Consider the following 19,080-nt stretch of genomic DNA (forward strand, 5'->3'; position numbering starts at 1 on the left):
ATGCAGCGTTGATAGTGATAACCCCTCCTCACATATCCTTTAGTTCTCCTGGTTCTTTATGCCCTTTAAATATATGTTACCCTCAGATTTTTATCCTCAGCCCTTATTTTTTCTCACTATGTGCTTCCTAAGGCTAACTCATATTTTCTTACCATATTCTTAATCATACTACTGGATGATTAAGTTGGAAATATAAATTTTTTAATCATCAGAATTTTAGGTAATAGGCTAATATCATTTGATCCCAAGAAACTAATTTCCAGCTTTTTAATATACACAAGTACATATGAATTGTTTAAGATAATGCTGTTCATCTTCAATAAGGGAAAAGCTATTTTTTTTAGGTAAAAATGAGAGGTGCTGTACAGTAACTTTTTAGGGTCGCTGTGAGTCGGAATCGACTCGACAGCAGTGGGTTTATACGGTAATTTTTCTAACTCAGTTCTTAGAACTTCTGTGAGCTGTAGAGTTTGTGTGTTTAGCCCCTATCCCTAATATGTAACAAACCTTAACCTTTCTTTTGGAAGTTGTCTTTCCATCCTTTATTTGCCCACTCTGCCTCTTAAAAAAAAAAAAAAAAAGAACTGCCATCCTTTTTTTTTTTTTTAAAAAAGAAGAATTAAGATGATTTTTGTGGCTTCGGATTAGCAACGCTAATATTTTCTAGTGTACCTTTTGTTCCCAGGTATCTAGTTTCCCTTATATGTCTCACATTTGCCTGGCTTTTAGGTATATTTCTGACCATATCAGAAAATTTCATTACCCCAGGTTCCCTTAAATGGGGAACAAGTTTAAGGAGTCCTCTAGAGGGAGAAGGATGATTTTAATCACTGACACTTAACAAGTATGCCTCTGAGCATGAGTGTGCTTCTAACATGTGCTGATTTATTTAATCTTCACAATAACCCTGTAAATTGGGTAGATATTATTGTTGTTATTCCTGTTTTATAAGGAACGGACAGACCAAAAAGGTTATATAACTTGCCCAAGATCACATCTCTAGTTATGGTTCTGGAGCCTGCACTCTAAATCATTGGTTTTCTTCTTCCTAATCCAGGTACTCTGCTCTCATCCCTTTTGTCACTTCTTTTTTCCTTCATTCTGTCTAATCTCTTGCTGCTAGCATCATAATTTCTTCAGTCAATTCTGACTTTTTTTTTTAAAAGTTGGTATCTGGTTGGTCAATAGTAAATTGGTGAGGCTTATGATACCCAGAAATAATTGAGGTTAAGGTAGGGCTAGGGACCATAGTTTCGGGGGACATCTGAGTCAATTGGCGTATCATAATTCATATAGACAGTGTTCTATATCCTACCTTGAGTGAGTAGCAACTGGGGTCTTAAAAGCTTGCAAGTGGCCGCCTAAGATACAACAATTGGTCTCTTCCTGCCTGGAGCAAAGAAGAATAAAAAAAATCAAAGAAATAAAGGACTAATGGACTACATGAACCATGGTGTCCACTAGCCTGAGACCGGAAGAACTAGATAGTGCCTGCCTACCACTGCTGACCACTCTGACTGGGACCATAATAGTAGGTCATGGACAGACTGGGAGAGAAACAGAACAAAAGTCAAACTCATAAATAAGACCAAACTTACTGGTCTGGTAGACTAGTGGAATCCCTGAGACTATGGTCCTTAGACACCCTTCAAAGTGAAATCACTCCTGGAGATCACCTTATAACCATATAAAAGGCCTATAAAATAAACAGTAACACCAGTGAGGAATGTACACCTCAGAGCAATCAACTATATGAAGCCTAAAGGGCAGCATTTGCCCAAGAGCAAAGTTCAGGACAATAGGAGTAGGAAAGCTGGGCGAATGGACAGGGGAAACCAAGGGAGGAAGTGGGGGTATGCTGACTCATTCAGGGGTTTGCAACCAACGTCAAGAAACAAGCCATGTATAAATTGTTGAATGGGAAGCTCATGTGCTTTGTAAACTTTTACCTAAAAAAACATTAAAATGTTCAAAAAAGTTTGAGGTGAAGTTTTGGGAATGTGTGTTATATGTATGTGTTCTCCCTACTCCTTTTTATATGACACAGGTGTCTTTTGTTTCTGAAAGAAAAAAGTTCTTTTGATCCATGGGCATGTAGTGGTGGTAAAGTGCAAGAGTTCGGATCCCATATATAAACTAGCTTTTATTTGCATACTTCGCACTTGTCTATCAGACAGTTCAGGTTTTAGTTTCTGTAATGTATTTAATAGAACTACATTAATTAATGTACCAGTGGGCTGTGTAGACTTTCTGATCATCTGTTAGTCTTGCTTTAATTAGATAATATGACAGTTGGTGATAGCTTTTAATTTTCCTCTCAAGTTTTTATTTGGAAAAATTTCACACATACAAAAAGTTGAAAGAATAGTGCAACACCCATAAACCTTTTACCTAGATTCAACAACTGTGAACAGCTTGCCTTAGTTGCTTTGTCTCTTTCTAGAAATGTCTATCCATATTTTATTAATGTCAAATTGTTTGAAAGTATAAGTTTCATACATTATGATACAGCGTTCTCTTATAAATCCATAGTAGTAGTGTCACATTCAAAGCAAGGTAATAGTTGTATAGTATCACTTGATATTCAGAATTCCCCAATTGTACCAAAAATACCCTTTTTACTATTTTTTTCCAAACAAGGATCCAATCAAAATTCACACTTTATATTCAGTTAAGTCTGTAATTGCTTCTGAAGTTTAATTCTTTAGTCATTTTATCTAACTTGGAAAGCTTCATATGTCCTCAGAAAATCCATGTCTGAAACTTAAATTATTTGTTCCTGGGTAGGAAGTTATAAATTTCAGTCCTGTCTTCCGTGCTACGCACCTTAACTTCACAGTCTCTTGAATAGGACTAAAAAATACAGATACCCGATGTCGTTCTTTTAAATATTTTCTGATAATATTAAAACAATCTCTACATTAGTCTGAGTTTGGTTGGCATTTGGGCTCACTTTTTAAAAATCCAGCCTCTTTCTTCTGAATCTTGAGATTTTTCTTGTGTTTTTGATTACCGTTAGTATTAATTGCTTTGAGCCTAGTTGAAAAAGGGCCTTGTTAGACCACATGGAATATGTGCTTTTGGTGTTTGACAGAGTCTTCAGATTGTCTTTTGTGGCTTTATTTTAAAATGAATGTATTTTTTTCTGATCTTTTACAGAGTGAAGTAATTGGGAACTGTTCATTCAAGGATACAGAAGGCATTGTATTATATTTTGCCAAATTAAAGCCTTATTTATGTTTTCACCCTTTCTACTTTGTCAGAAACACTGAACAGAGTTTTTGTCTTTTCTAATCCTTGTTAGACTACTGATTTAAAGAGAGAAAAATAAAAAATAATAAAAAAATTTAAAAAGCCAACTCTGTAGACACCTTCAGAGTTTAGTTTTATAATAAAAATTGTTTGAATAATTAGACCTTTACATTCCTGAAGATAAACATGTAATCTTTTATCTTATTTTGCTCAATAAAATTGTTCAGAAGATCAAAAGTGGTAAAGACAATGTAAAATTTAACATTTTAATACTGATGTTGTACACTGTTTTACTTAACATTTTGGGGAGTAACTGCCCCTCACTTCAACTCAAGAAAACACTTTTTTTTTTTGTTGCTAATGTAATCTGTTTTTGTAATGACGTCACCAAATAAAGAGATGCTTATTATTCAAAGTTGACTTGTTCGAATTTTTATTGAGCTCTTACAGATTTCATTAGCAATACAGTTCAGAATAACTTAGAACACAATTTTTGTTTTTGGTAAAAATACACACAACAAAACATATACCCTTTAAGCAATTTTTACATGTACAGTTCGTTGACAGTGATTACATACTTCATGCCACCATTTGCACTCTTTACCCATATGGTTTCACCACTGGTAACATGTACTCTTTGCCCCTTAAAATTCTCAGCTGTGCTTTAGAGTTAACGGTTGTCTTTTCAGTCTCATATAGGTAATTCTTAAATAGGATTCAGTGCTCAAGGCAGACATTTATTGAGCTAAATTCTTGTTTAGTTTCAAGATGACTTTATGGGATAGTTTTGGCTCAAGGTTCAAAAGTTGTTTCCAAGGAGTAGATTTGGGGGTCCCTCCAGTCTCAACGTGTCCAAGAAGAATTTGAAGTAGAACAGAGTTATTGATTGCAGACCATCAAACAAGATAAGATAGGTATTATTGATTATATACCTTTTCCAACTGAAGCTCAAGGTCTGTGGTTCTGTACAATTTAAACTGCCTGTTGGGGCTGTGGGTTAGAGAAAGGACGTGGGCAAGCATTTAGGTTTTCACACTTAACACCCCCACTTCAGGGAGAGAAGCTCTATTTTTACTATTACTGTTTTTAAAAATAACTTTTAAGTTTTGTTTTGTCAGATACTATGTTTATACAATTCACATGTATTAGCTTTCTTGTTGAAGAAAAAAAATTTTTTTTAAACAATTGGGTGAAAACACCAAGTTTTTTCAGATACTAAATAACCATTGACAAACATCTTGTGGTTTTGAGTATTAAAATACCTTTTAGGCCACACTGTGGCCTCTTTGCTGTCTCTTGAACACTCTGGCCATGCTTCTGCTTAGGCCCTTTGCACTCTTTCCTCTGCTTAGAACTCTCAGATACCAGCCTTGGCTTGCTCCCTCACCATCTTGAAATCTGCCTAAATGTAACCTTTCTCACAAGATGTTTTGTGACCATCAGTTCCCTCCCCCCGCCCCGCCTTCTCTATCCAGCTACCCTGCTTTATTTTGCCTATAGTACTTAACCCAGACCCAGTGCCGTCGAGTTGATTCCGACTCATAGCGACCCTATAGGACAGAGTAGAACCGCCCCATAGAGTTTCCAAGGACTCTTTATACTTGGTTTCCCTCTGTCCCTTCCCAGAAGGTAAGCTCCATGAGGGCAGGAATCACCTCTTGTTCTTTGCTCTGCCCCCAGCCCTGAGAAAGTACCTGACAATGTGCATTCAAATATTTAAATGAATGAATGGATGAATTTTTATAGCTTACAGATTATTTAAAGCATCGCTTCCCAATCTTTTTGCCTCACAGCACATACCCAAAATAGTATTTTTAAGGTATACAGAGGTAAATTGAAGAGGCTGTCGATGGCAGTTGGTGATGGCTTGGGAATTCAAGCTACCCAAGGCCTTGCCTGACTGCTTTAGTTGGGAAATTGATCTAATGGCCCAATCCTGTGTATCGGCTACTCCCCGTCTCCTTTCTGCTTTGCCTTTTCCTGTAAGGATGCTCATGTATGCCATTTGAAGAAAGCAAACAAATCTCTTTCCACCTTAATGACCACTTGGCTACCCTTCTCGCTTCACAGCTAGGTTCCTCAAGAGAATTGTGTAATTGTACTATTCTTTGAACCTTTCTGTATGTTTGAATTAAATTGCAAAAGTCTCTGAGGGCTTGGCTCAGTCCACCAGTTTGTATCCCCTCCATCAGCACTCCAGCCAAACATTCATTCACCTCTTTGCCTCCAAAGTGGCAGGAAGTTCCCAACATTGCCTGTTCAGTTTGGAGCTCTTATAATTGTTAATGGTTATTATATCAAATTATTGTATTTAAAACTGTGTTCCTCTTGTATTAATTTGTTCTACCTCCTCCAGAATCAAATCAGAAAATCTTATCACACTTCCATTCAGTGATTTTTCAAATTACGCAGATAACTCCATGAGCCCTTAGGTCCACTCCCTTCGAGGTTAAATATTGCCAGTTTATTACGGAATGATGAAAGGCCAAACTGGCCTGCTAGTCCCAACTGTTCCCCATCTGTCCACCATTTCCCATGTACTACAAAGCAGATCCCTGGGAGAGGAAGGGGCATCAGAAGAGAGGAAGTCCTGTGTTACCAGTCTTCAGTGACTCCTCTTGCCCTTGCGGCAGCCTGTTGAGTGGGAGGCATTAAGAAAAACTCAGATTAGGGCAAGTCTACAGGAAGGGGAGAATGACATCAGTAGTTGAGCAGCAAACTTATTGATTCCCCAAAAGAATGGAGAGACATGGTAGGAATGAGTGAGGGATGATTTTACCCAAGCTGTGTCCTTCGGTTTGGTGTGGCAAACCAGTATGTTTCCTGGAAGCTAGTGACGTTGTATAAAGTCTTTCCAAGTGTTCTGCCCCATCAGTAAGAGACTACAGGGTATACAGCTGTGGGTGATACCTGTGTTACCCACAGACAGTTTGAGCCAGGGTCAGACTTTTCTCGTGTCTTGTGTCCCAGGACAGAGACTGCATCTGGACACTTGTCACTCATGGGATCTGCCTTAGGGGGCACATATGGGAAAAGCAGCAACCACCAGAAGAGGACTGTAGCCGCACCCTCAGTTCAAGAGATGCTTGTCCCTTGACTCCATTCAGTGGGTTCCCAGAGAAGGGAGGACCAGGGAGAGATTAAAAAACAGACTCTTTGTTGCTACTACTAAGCCACTAGCCAAGCCTAGGTTTGGGGGAGGTGGGAGATGGGTTATTAAACTAGGCCGGACTGGACTTTTAAGTGGTAATAGGAGAGTAGGAGAGTGAAGTGATAGGAGAGCTGAGGGATCTGCTCAGGATGTGCTTAAGAGAGGAGGAGGACACCGCGAAGCATGATTGAAGGCCATGGCTGGGAAAACATGGCTTCAGATTGTTCTGTGAACTGACAGGTTTTCTATCTTAATCCAGTTTTGTCACGTTTTCCTAGAAAATTGGATCATTACAGATTCATTGGCAGAGTTTTCTAGGGCAACTAACTTATCACACCACTTATTACATGCCAGGCATTTTTAAGGCACTTTAGTTACATTAACTTATTTAACCCTCACCCGAATTCATTGAGTGAGTTCTTTTGAGGCACAGGGAGGATAATTAGCTTGTCCAAGGTCTCACAGCTACTTTAGGGGAACGGGAATCCAGCCTAAGCTGTCTGACTGGATTCCCTTGTTCATCCCCTCCTATATATAGCATTGTCTTATAATCTTAAAAATTATAGTTCTCTCAAGTGTCCCTGAGGTTAAAGGGCCTACTTTGATTTTCTCCTGATCTCGCTTTCCAAGGGATTGTCTACCTCAGTGGTTCGCAAAAGTGTGGTCCACAAACCCCTGAGGTGGAGATTTACTGAGACCTTTTCCAGGAGTCAGCAATGGCCAAACTATTTTCATAATACTAAGATTCTATTTTCCTTTTTCACTGTGTTGACATCACCACTGATGGTGCAAAAACAATCGTGGATAAAAGTGGCTGGTGCCTCAGCTAGAATAAAAGTAGTGGCGCCAAACTGTATGAGTAGTTATTATACTCACTCCAAGTAAAAGCAGTGTCAGATGCACTTAAGGATGCCCTTTCTGATGAGATGGGCGGTGGTACTAATGACTGATTTTTGGATATGTATAATAAAATGTGTCAGCGTTTCAAAGATCTGCACAACTCAGTGAATAAGTATTTTCCAAATGATCAATGCACGATGTAACAAAACCATGCGTAGCTAAAAGATCCATTTAAAGTCCAAGATAAACTAATGGATTTTAATGTAACAGTACAAAATGTTCTTTGGTATGGTCTCGGATTCCACATTACAGTTCATCTTTAAGAAATGACCACTTGTTGGGTTTTGCTTTGGTATCAAATAATTATTCACAGTTATAAGAAAGAACAACTATTTTTTCCGAACACGTGTGAGGCCAAATTTTCTTCATATGTTTTGTGTTAGGTGCTTCGAGTCGTTTCCAACTCATAGAGACCCTGTGTACCACAGAATGAAGCAATGCCTGGTCCTGCACCATCCTTATAATCATCGTTATGCTTGAGCCCATTGTTACAGCCAGTGTGTCAAACCATCTTGTTGTGGGTCTTCCTCTTTTTTGCTGACCCTCTGCTTTACCAAGCATGATGTCCTTCTCCAGGGACTGGTCCTTCCTGATAACATGTCCAAAGCACGTAAGATGAAGTCTCGACATTCTTCTAAGGAGCATTCTGGGTGTTCTTCTTCCCAGACAGATTTGTTCTTTTTTTTTTTTTGTATATTCAGTATTCTTCATCAGCACAGTCATCCAAAGGTGTCAGTTATTCTTCGGTCTTCCTTATTCATAGTCCTGCTTTCACATGCGTATGAGGTGATTGAAAACATCATGGCTTGGGTCAAGCACACCTTAGTCCTTAAAGTGACATCTTTGCTTTTTAACACTTGAAAGAGGTCTTTTGCAGCAGATTTGCCCAGTGCAATGCGTCATTTGATTTCCTCACTGCTGCTTCCATGACTATTGATTGTGGATCCAAATACAATGAAATCCTTGACAACTTCAGTATTTTCTGCATTTATCATGATGTTGCTTATTGGTCCAGTTGTGAGGATTTTTGTTTTCTTTATGTTGAGGTGTAATCCATACTGAGTGCAATGGTCTTTGATCTTCATCAGTAAGTGCTTCAAGTCCTCTTTTAGCAAGCAAGGTTGTGTCATCTGCATAACGCAGGTTGTTAATGAGTCTTCCTCCAAACCTGATGTACCATTCTTCATATAGTCCAGCTTCTTGGATTATTTGCTCAACATACAGATCGAATAGGTACGGTGAAAGGATACAACCCTGACGCACACCTTTCCTGACTTTAAACCACACAGTATTCCCTTGTTCTGTTAGAACAACTGCCTTTTGGTCTACGTACAAAATTTCTTCATGTAATTCAATCAAAACGACATAGCAGAACAGACTGCAGAAGCAGTTGTCCTCTATTAAGCCAGATATTAAAGAGATTTTTTTTTTAAAAGAGATATGACAACATGTAAGACAATGCCACTCTTCTCACTAGATTTTTTAGTTTGTATGTTTTGGAAAATAAAGTTGTTTATTTTATGGAAACCTGTTTGTTATTTTAAAACTAATAAAGGAGTATTTAAAATTTTCTTGGTTTTAATTTTTAAAACGTTGAATACTGGTACAAATCAGAAACATAAAACCTTTTAAGAGTGTAAAGGAGTCTTGAGACCAAAAGTTTGGGAGCCACTGGTCTAGTGTGTTGTTTTTTTCTAACAATTTTAAACTACGTTGGGCAACTTGATCAGCACTTTTTTGTCGTATTTTATGTTTAACTCATTTATGTTTTTATTATTTTTCTTGTTTCCTTTTACTTTTTTTGGATTTATTTTGTTGCTTTTGCCGAAGTATTGTCCTTAAATTTAATTCATTCATTTTTTAGTTCTTCTTGTTTTCTAATAAATTAATTTCAGGCTGTAAATTAGCTTCCTAACTTCTTTGTCTGCATTTCACAGATTTGGTTATATAGGAACATTCTTGTCTTTCAGTTCTTAATTTTTTAGAAATCATGAGTATTATAAGTATATAGAAAAGCACAAAAAGTAATAGAAAAAAAACCTGTGTACCCCCCACTTGGTTATCAAATATTAACATTTTGTCATATTTGCTTGAAATTTCATAAATAGAAGAAAACAGGTTCAGTTGAAGTGTCTCGTGTGCCCTTCCTTGATCCCATTTCCCTCCCACTCCAGAGATAGCTGCTGGGCTGAAGTTGGTCTTTATCTTTAATCTCATGCTATACAATTAATACATATGCATGTGTCCATAAACAACATATAGTGGTTAATTTGCTCAATATTAGTTTTAAAATTCATAGTGCAGCTTTTATTCATTCATTTGAGATGTGACTATGCCACAGTTCATTTGTACATGCTCCTGCTAGGGGACATTTGTCACCAATTTATAAAAATGGTATGTGATTTCCATTTTGATTTCCTTTAAGCTAAGAGTTATTTTGGAGTATGTTTTCATATTTTTTTTTTATAATGGTGGATTTTTAAAGTATTGCTTCCTAATATTACATTTTGGTCAGCAAACATGATGTATATGACACCAATTTTCTAGAATTTGTGAAGACTTAAGAGGAAAAAAATTCTAAACTAAAAAACCCTAACAAACTTATTAGCCTTGGTTTAGAATTAAAATGAGGTTATCAGCAAGAATGCTAAGATTTAAGCTTTGGAAAGAAAGGATTTTATTAAAGGAAGTAGTTTCAATTTTCAAATTACAATACTGGACTGGATATTGCCCTCTTAGAAAATGAGAAAGAATTGAGGAATATTTACATTCCATGGATCTCAGAAACACAGGAAACCGAGAGTCAAAACAGGTGGGGAAAGGTCGTATTTACATTTACATTTATGTGAGCGTTCTCTCCTGTTTGTTACGAATTTATGAGTTCTGAGTTCGGAGCAGGTACTTCCTGAGCTACTCAATACAGAATTCTTGGGATTTCATTCAGTGCCAAGTACAAAGTCCCTGTTTATCTGATGAATGCAGTATTCATATCAAAATATTTGAAATGCAGTATTGTTGGTTTAATCTGTCGACTCTATAGACTATACTGCTTACTCATGTTGATAAATTGTGTTGGTAAGTTCCATTACCACCTAAACTGTGCAGGCACTTCAGACTGGGGCATGCTAGCTGTGCAAGTAAAGTAAAATGTGGCTCTGGCAGGTTCTAACCAAATGCAACAATGAATTTTCTTTAACAGCCCCTTTATTGTCAAGTGCCTGGTGAATATTTGTAAATGTCCCCAGTGATTGAAAACAACATTTACTTTTTATTTGATAAATTCAAATTTGTGAATCGATATATTCCCACGATTCCCACTGTTTCTGATTCAGTAGGTTCGGGTGGGGGCTCAGTAACTTGTATTTCTAACAAGTTCCCAAGTGCTGCTGATGCTGCTGGTTGAAAATCACTGCGTAGTAGTTTTCAATTTGCTTTTCTTCCTTTGCAGTTTCTTCAGTGTCTTGACAAATAAAAACTCTTGTTTTCAAGCATCGGTAAATATTTACTAATTACGTTTATATCATTTTTATACCTTCTACAAATTTGGGGAGGGAGTTTGCAGCATGTGCTCAGTCTGTCACCTTGACAACAGAATTATCCCAAAATAAGCCTAAAAAAGGTAAGGTGTTAGTTGGTGGCTTTCTCCATGTTCTGGATGTTTCTTGATATTTCCTAGTTATGCCAGAAAAGGAGTATTTTTTAAAAACAAGTTTATCTTAAGCTTTTTTCCTCTTTGACGACTTTCTTTATTGCTCATCTCCCAAAAGCTGAATATGCCTACACCAGGACAAGTCCTTTCAGCAATCGACCTCTCTCTCCATTCAAGTTGGTTTTGAATTTGGGTCTCATGTGAGAGTGCGTGAGTAGAGGAACCTAAGTTATGTCTTAAACCTTAACTGTAGGAGAGTCTGGAAACCCTGGTGGCGTAGTGTTTAAGTGCTACGGCTGCTAACCAAAGGGTCGGCAGTTCGAATCTGCCAGGCGCTCCTTGGAAACTCTATGGGGCAGTTCTACTCTGTCCTATAGGGTCATACTATGAGTCGGAATTGACTCGATGGCACTGGGTTTGGTTTGGCTTGGGTAGGAGAGTCTGGGCAATATAGCTTCCTGCTATTCAGATGCAGAGCCAATCAGCCTTCCCTATCTGCTACACAGGGTTCATCGCCAACATTTTATTAGAATGGTCACATTTTACAGTGATTACCTGAATACCCACCACCTTGATTCTATCATTAACATTTTATCACATACCCATCTATCCCGTCCATCAGTTCTTTTTTGTATACTTTTCGACCAAAGTTGCAGACATCAGTATACCACTCCCTAAATATTTCAACAAACATATCATTAAACAGAGTCCAATCTTTGTTTACAATTTTACTTTTGAGGTAAATTTTTTTTACGGTAACATGCAGAAGCCTTAAGAGTACATTTGCTGAGTTTGGACAAGTGCATGCATCTGTATACATGGCAACCCAAACCCTGATCAAGATATAGAACATTACCATCACCCTAGAAAATTTCCTCCTAATCTTACCCAATTCCTGCCCTCCCTCCTGGACCCCGTCCCCAGGCAATCCTGTTCTGATTTTGTTCACCATAAATTAGTTTTGTCTGTTCTAGAATTTAATATAAATGAACTCAGTATATACTCGTGTAAGACTTCTATCCCACTCAGAATACTGTTATTCCCTGGTGATCTTTCTCCTGTCCTCTTCATTGTTCTAGGATTATACCTTTTTATAATTCCGCTATTATTTTTTTTATTATCATTTTAAGTGGGATCTCAGGAGGGAGAGGAGAAGAACACATTCAATATGCTTTCTTTAACTCAAAGTTGAAAACTTGACTTTAAGGGAGTCTTGATTTCACTCCTTGCCTCCCCCCAGTCCTTATCCTAGAAAAGTTCCAGGGATTTGATGGTAAGCTTCAGCTGATGCCCAAAGCTATCAGACTCCAGGGTCTAAATAAAGGGTATACGCTGATTACAGAGAGAGGGTTTTGTATGTAGGCAGGCTACATTTTAATAACAATAGTAACAGCTAACATTAAATTTATGTTTCAGACTAGTACTAGTCTAAGTACTTTATACACATTCTCCCTTTGTCTTTAGAGCAGCCCTGTGAGGCAGGAGGGGGTTCCTGGATGGTACATATGGTTAACATGCTCTACTGCTAACTGAAAGGTTGGAGATTCGAGTCTACCCAGAGACTCCTCAGAAGAAAGGCCTGGTGATCTACTTCTGAACAATCAGCCACTGAAAACCCTGTGGAGCACAGTTTACTCTGACACAGGAGGGGTTGCCATGCGTTGGAGCTGACTCAGTGGGAACTGGTTTGGAGGAGGCAGCAGGATAAGAATATTACGAGGCTGCTGTGAGGATGAAATGGGTGAGGTGAACCAATAGGGAGAAGGGTGCTAAGACATAGAAACTCAATAAACATTAACTTTTATTATTATTATAGCAATGTCTTAGTCATCTAGTGCTGCTATAACAGAAATACCACAAGTGGATGGCTTTAACAAAGAGAAATTAATTCTCTTACTGTCTAGTAGTCTACAAGTCCAAATTCAGGGCGTCAGCTCCAGGGGAAGGCTTTCTCTCTCTGTCGGCTCTGAAGGAAGGTCCTTGTCATCAGTCTTCCCTTGGTTTGGGAGCATCTCAGCACAGGAACCTCAGGTCCAAAGGACACGCTCTGCTCCCAGCACTGCTTACTTGGTGGTATGAGGTTCCCAACTCTCTGCTTGCTTCCTTTTCCTTTTATCTCTTGAGAGATAAAAGGTGGTGCAGGGACACCCCAGGGAAACTCCCTTTTCAGTGGATCAGAGAGGTGACCTGAGTAAGGGTGGATTTACAATCCTACCCTAATCCTTTCAAAAGAAAATTACAATCACAAAATGGAGGACAGTCACACAATACTGGGAATCATGGCCTAACCAAGTTGATACACACATTTTTGAGGGAACATAATTCAATCCATGACAAACAAATAAAAACAAAGACCACAAAGATTATCAGTAGAAAGGTCAATCAGCTCCTGACGTAGTGGTGGGGACTGAATTGGCAAGAGGGAGATAGAAGGAGTCAAAGGGTGATTTCTGGTCTGTTTCTGAAGGGAAGAGATCTATGGAGAGTGCAGAGGTGCTGGTGTCTCCCAACTTCCTTGTGTCCACGGTGTCCCAAGTTATTATCCCTGCAGAATCCTTCTGATCTGTGATTTGATGGCTGGAGTAGCCCTGTTACCAATTGCCAATCTGACACAAAGGGTCCTTGTCTTTTCCAAAGTAAGAATACACGTAAAAGACAAACTTTATCTTCAGCAAGCTTTATTTTGCTTGAGTCAAGCAAAAGGAGTCAGCGAGGATCTAAGCCTCTCCAAAAGACTGACTTGAAAAGGGAAGCAAGGCTAGGGCTTATATGGGTTTGGTGGAGACAACAGAATAATGAATATTTAGTGGGGTTCTTTCAAGGGGCGGGTACTTCTCAGAATGGCGGTGCATGTTAATTAGGTTGCCTGTGCATCTGGAATCCGAGATGGAACCCGCTGATATTCAAGATGGAGTCCTCTCAGCGGTCCTTGGCATCACTTATTATGGGATATAGCGCAAGTGCATTGATCTTTGGCACTACGTCACCATCTTCTGAGGGCTAAGGAAGGTTAAACAGCGGTCACACTTTTTTCTTCTTTGCATGTGGGAGCCTGTAAAGGGAGAAGGGACTAGAAAAACACTACGAAAGGAGACAGTAATTCATGGGTCGTTTCAGCTTTATTTCATGTTGACAGGGTGGGTTCCTGCTTACCCAACTTTTAGATGGTAATGTCTCAACAGCTTTTTTGTTCTGCCAGCACAGTTAACCCTATCTGTCTCAGCCGTGCTTAGGAAGATGATCTGTGCAAAAGACTGGTATGGATTGCCCTGTTGGACATCCCCTAGTATTTTGTTGTTTCTCAGCATTTTGGTTTATGAACCAGTCTCAATAATTTGATCAGTTGGAGTTGGTGCCTTAGTGCCTGTTTGACTTCAGGGGAAAAAATAAAAATCTTCATTCTTTATTTTCTCTATTTCTTAATGGCAGAATCCCCATCATCTAATTTTTTGACTATGCTAGGTAGTTCTTTACTGTCTTAGCATCTGCCCTTTATAGATGAGGAAACCAAGATACAGCAAGGTCGTATCTTGTTTCAGATGACATATATAGAATTAGTGGAGAGCAGAACTTATTAGGCTAAGATTTTCAGTCTAGCTTGCGCTGTTAAATCTGATAGTGTGCCAAATGACTGTGTATGTAAGCTGGGGAGGGGAAAATGAGCACAAAATTCATCCCAAAGTCAATCTTTAGAAGCATGGGTGATGGCAGAGAAAACTCCATGAATTGTTGCATTCTTGCCCTTGGCAGAAGAAACCTCCACGCACCACTATTTGAATTACCAGATTGAACACAGCTTTGATTTCAATGTGGGATCCACAAACAAAAGGCAGATTCAGTTATAACCATTTTAATGACAGCCGTAGTCTTTTTTTCTTTATTTGAAGTGTTTGGTGTCCTAAACTTAAATTATCCTAATAGTGATCAAAGCAAATAGGCACATCTTAGTGATATTGGCACACCCGCAACCATAGCTTTCTGCAGTTGCAATAGCTAGGCCTAAAGTAAAATTTTACAAACATTGTTAAATTGCAGAGCAGAATGAAGTGGAAACCCTTAAGAGTTTAGGTTTGCTGTCTCTAATTTCCTGAGAGTCCATTTGATGAATTCAGATGGTTTCTCAGCCATTCTAATAAGATTACATTTTAAATGCCTTTATGGAGATGGCAGAGGGAGTTAAGTTCACAGCATTCCAAATAAACCTGGGAGGGAACTCACCAGGTGGCCGGTCAGGTGAGTAGCAGGATTTGGGATGGAGAATGTTTTATATACCATGACTAAAGCAATTCCCTTCCTCCAAGTGTTGTAGATGGAGGGGCGGCCAAACTGGACATGATGGGGTGAGGATGGAGTAAGCCAAATGAGAGAAAGTATAATTTGATGTCTTAGACATTTCAGGGTTGAAAGGGAATATTTGGCGAAAAAAATATTTGGCAGATCACAACAAATCTTCAGGAGTTATTCACAACTCTGGCTAAGGTGTAATTAACATAACAAGGAAACCCTGTCTCCAAACAGAATTATATCCACAGGCACAAGGGTTAGGATTCCAACACATAGTGTTGGGGACACAATGCAATCTGTAGCAACTAGTGACTGACTCCTTCCTGGAAAATCCAGCGGGTGAGAGATGGCTGCTTTGATGGCAGAACAGAGGAGAGGTGGGTATGCTGGGTGGCCAGCATTTCCCCAATCTTCAGAGCTAAGAATGTGTGATTGTCTGTCATGGAGCAGACATGAACCAATGAAGGATAAAGCCAATGGGATTGTCTCGGATTCTGTCCAAGAGGACCAACTGGAGGGGGAAAAGACCTCAGCAGACAAAAGCTGAAGGCACCACCAAACATCCAAGGACCAAGGAAAAAATAAGCAACAAGTTGGAATAGAGATGTTCTTGCCCTCAAAGGCAGTGGAGAGATCTCTATGGCTGGAAAAAAAGGACTTGGAGATGGCGGAGGTACGCCAGGGCGCTCAGATCCCAGAGTCACTGCTTGGACGAAAGCTGTCTAGGAGAACTGCCCAACCCACAACATACTGTGCGAGGGAGATATAAGTGTTTACTGTGTTTAGCCCCTGGGGCTTATTAGTTACCACAGTATATTGTAGCCTTTAGCATGTGCCCACATATAGCATTATCATTTACCTCACAGGGATGCTGTGAGAAAAATGGGATGACATATGGAAGTATCTGGCATGTGTTGGGCACTCAATAAGGGTCAGTCTTCCTCCCTCCCTCTCAGTGAACAAGCACAGCCCTAATATGGTGGATACTCTCACAGTGCAGCATGTGTCTGAGGGGTGTCTGTGGCAGGAAAACTGGGCCCTTACTTAAAAACAGTTTAGGTTCCCTGGGCTCCATTTCCCAGCCTAATTTATTGATTTGTTGTTCTTACTTTTTTGGATTTGGGTTCCAATTTTAGGATTATCTACAGATCTGAACGTGAGAGAGAACCTTGGTACTGGTTCAGATCCATTTTAAACCTATTATTTCTTGGCTTCACTTCCAGAGTGTTTTTTGTTTGCTCGCTTGCTTGGTTTTTGGCTAGGAATAAAGGTACTTGCTGGAAATATGAGGATGCTACAAATATGTTTATGGAGGATCTGCAATTTTTATTCATTCAACAAGTGTTTATTGCACGTGTTCTAGCAAAGTACCTACAACACCTACAGGCAATAGGTCTGGGGCTGGGGATGCAACAGAGAGCACTGGAGACATGATGGTGCCCCCACAAAACTCAGGGAGCTCGTGGGGGATACAGATAAGTAGAAAATTATGACAAGCGGCCACAGAGTGGGAGGGCCACTTGACACAGGTCAGGGAAGGCTTCCAGAAGGACACCATGTCTAAGCTAAGGTCTGAAGTGAATGTTACAGGCAAATAAGGGAATGCTGGTTGAGGGGTTGCTGAGTGGGAGGAGAGGGTGGAGCTGGAGGTACAGGAGTAGAATGATGGAATAAGGCTAGGTATGTTTCCGTCTTGGTCTAAATGTCTGTCTCATCCCACCCAAAACACACATGACTTGGTGAACGCTGAAGCAGAGGGGACTATTGTTAAGGTACGTTATGACTTGTTTTCTCCTTCCCTTCTTCCTTCTTTCTCTCCATAGTTGTTGGATCTCCGTTTACTTGAGAAGTGAGAGCTCACCGAAAACCTCATTACTATTGATTACTGGGTCTTTACCACCAGCCTCTTTTTTTCTCACAAAGCCTCTGGGTGCTCGTAGCTTAGGGGAATCCAGCATTTCTCACAGTCCTCATTCTTTTTACTGGGGGACCCCCCCATCTCTTCTCTTTGCATTATTGCCTTTTGTGTTGGAACCATCCCCCTCTCAAGGAGCGATGTCTCCAATTATGTCATAAAAGTCAGTGAGAACAGATATGCTGGCACTTGCTTTAGGAAAACATGCATCTATTTGGATTCTTGTGGGGATAATCATAAACCAATGTATTTTTTAAATACTCTCTTTTATAGAGGATATTCCCCAGTAGTTATTATGTCATTATGAGTCCAAGGAAAAGAGGAGGGAAAAGCCTACCTCAGCAAATAGAAGGATAAGACACAGGTGAAGTTCTAGCCAACAGGATGGAGAGGAAAAGAGGGTCCTTTTAGAACTGTGGAGCATGGCAGGACTGAGAGTAAGAGATAAGGGACTACTTTGGAGAGTAGCGTCTAGAGCCTTAAATGCTAGGAAGGGACGACCTAAGATGCATCAATTGGTCTCAACCCACCTGGAGTAAGGAAGAATGAAGAACACCAAAGACACAAGGTAATTATGAGCCTAAGAGACAGAAAGGACCACATACACCAGAGACTACATCATCCTGAAACCAGAAGAACTAGATGGTGCCTGGCTACAACCGATGACTCCCCTGACAGGGAACACAACAGAGAACCCCTGAGGGAGCAGGAGAGCAATGGGATGCAGACCCCAAAGTCTCATAAAAAGACCAGATTTAATGGTCAGAATGGGACTAGAAGAACCCCGGAGGCCATGGTCCCCAGGCCTTCTGTTAGCCCAAGACAGGAACCATTCCCAAAGCCAACTCTTCAGACAGGGATTGGACTGGAATATGGGATGGAAAATGATACTGGTGAAGAACGAGATTCTTGGATTAAGTAGGCACATGAGACTATGTTGGCATCTCCTATCTGGAGGGGAGAAGAGAGGGCAGAGGGGGCCAGAAGCTGCCTGGATGGACACGAGGAGAGAACGTGGAGGAAAAGAGTGTGCTGTCTCATGAGGGGGAAAGCAATTAGGATTGTATAGTAAGGTATATATACATTTTTGTATGAGAGACTGACTTGATTTGTAAACTTTCACTTAAAGCACAATAAAAATTAATTTAAAAAAAGAGGTAAGGGACTTAGGTCACTTGCCTCATTTCGTACTCCACTCTGGGTAAATCTTGTGGAGAATAAAATGGTTTTGGAGGTACCATTGCACGGATGAGGAAATGGAGGCCAAGGAGGTTATGCAGGTTGCCCAACATCACACACTAAGCATGAATGCTGGGAATTTAACCTAGTCTTGCTGACTCCAAAGATTTTTTTATCCTCTACCAGGGGAGACAAGTGTGTAAATGTATATTACAATGTGATAGAGATAGTGTACTAATTTTCTATGGCTGCCTAGACAAATTACTACCAACTGGGTAATTTGGTGGCTTAAAATAACAGATAGTTATTCTCTCACCGTTCTGGAGGCCGGAAGTCTGAAATCAAGGTGTTGGTTGGGCTATGCTCTCTCTGAAGGCTGTAGGAGACAATCCATTCCTTGCCTTTTCCAGCTTCTGGCAGCTCCAGGCATTCCTTGGCTTGTGGCCACCTCAATCTCTGCCTCCTTCTTCACATGGCCTTCCCTGCCATGTCCCTGTTTTCTCTTATAAAGACACTTCTTATGAAATTTAGGGTTCATCTGGGTAATCCAGGATGATCTCATTTCAATATCCTTTACTTAATTATATCTGCAAAGACCTTTTTTCCAAATAAGGTCTCATTTACAGGTTCTGTGGGTTAGGATATGGACATATCTCTTTTGGGGCCACCACTCCATCCAATACAGGTAGTTACAGAGTTCTATGGGAGCGTGGAGTGTATGGTTGAGAGACATCCCCAGGAGCCTAAGGG

The 19,080-nt window shown here is 39.8% G+C and overlaps 1 protein-coding gene across 14 annotated transcripts in view; it reads left to right on the forward strand.

Annotated features, from left to right (window-relative positions):
* The window catches only part of KTN1 (kinectin 1), a 118,815-nt gene extending 115,148 nt beyond the window's left edge, over nt 1-3,667 (forward strand). For 10 of the 14 annotated variants that reach the window (XM_064292526.1, XM_064292512.1, XM_064292522.1 and 7 more), the window contains one exon: nt 3,160-3,667. In XM_064292526.1, the coding sequence (XP_064148596.1) occupies nt 3,160-3,294 (135 nt within the window). In that variant the 3' untranslated portion in view covers nt 3,295-3,667. The remainder of the gene's footprint in view (nt 1-3,159) is intronic. The other 4 variants (XM_064292520.1, XM_064292524.1, XM_064292525.1 and 1 more) reach the window with 1 other exon arrangement.
* The last annotated feature ends 15,413 nt before the right edge of the window (nt 3,668-19,080 follow it).

Source organism: Loxodonta africana, chromosome 10, assembly GCF_030014295.1.
Source record: "Loxodonta africana isolate mLoxAfr1 chromosome 10, mLoxAfr1.hap2, whole genome shotgun sequence".
NCBI lineage: Eukaryota > Metazoa > Chordata > Mammalia > Proboscidea > Elephantidae > Loxodonta > Loxodonta africana.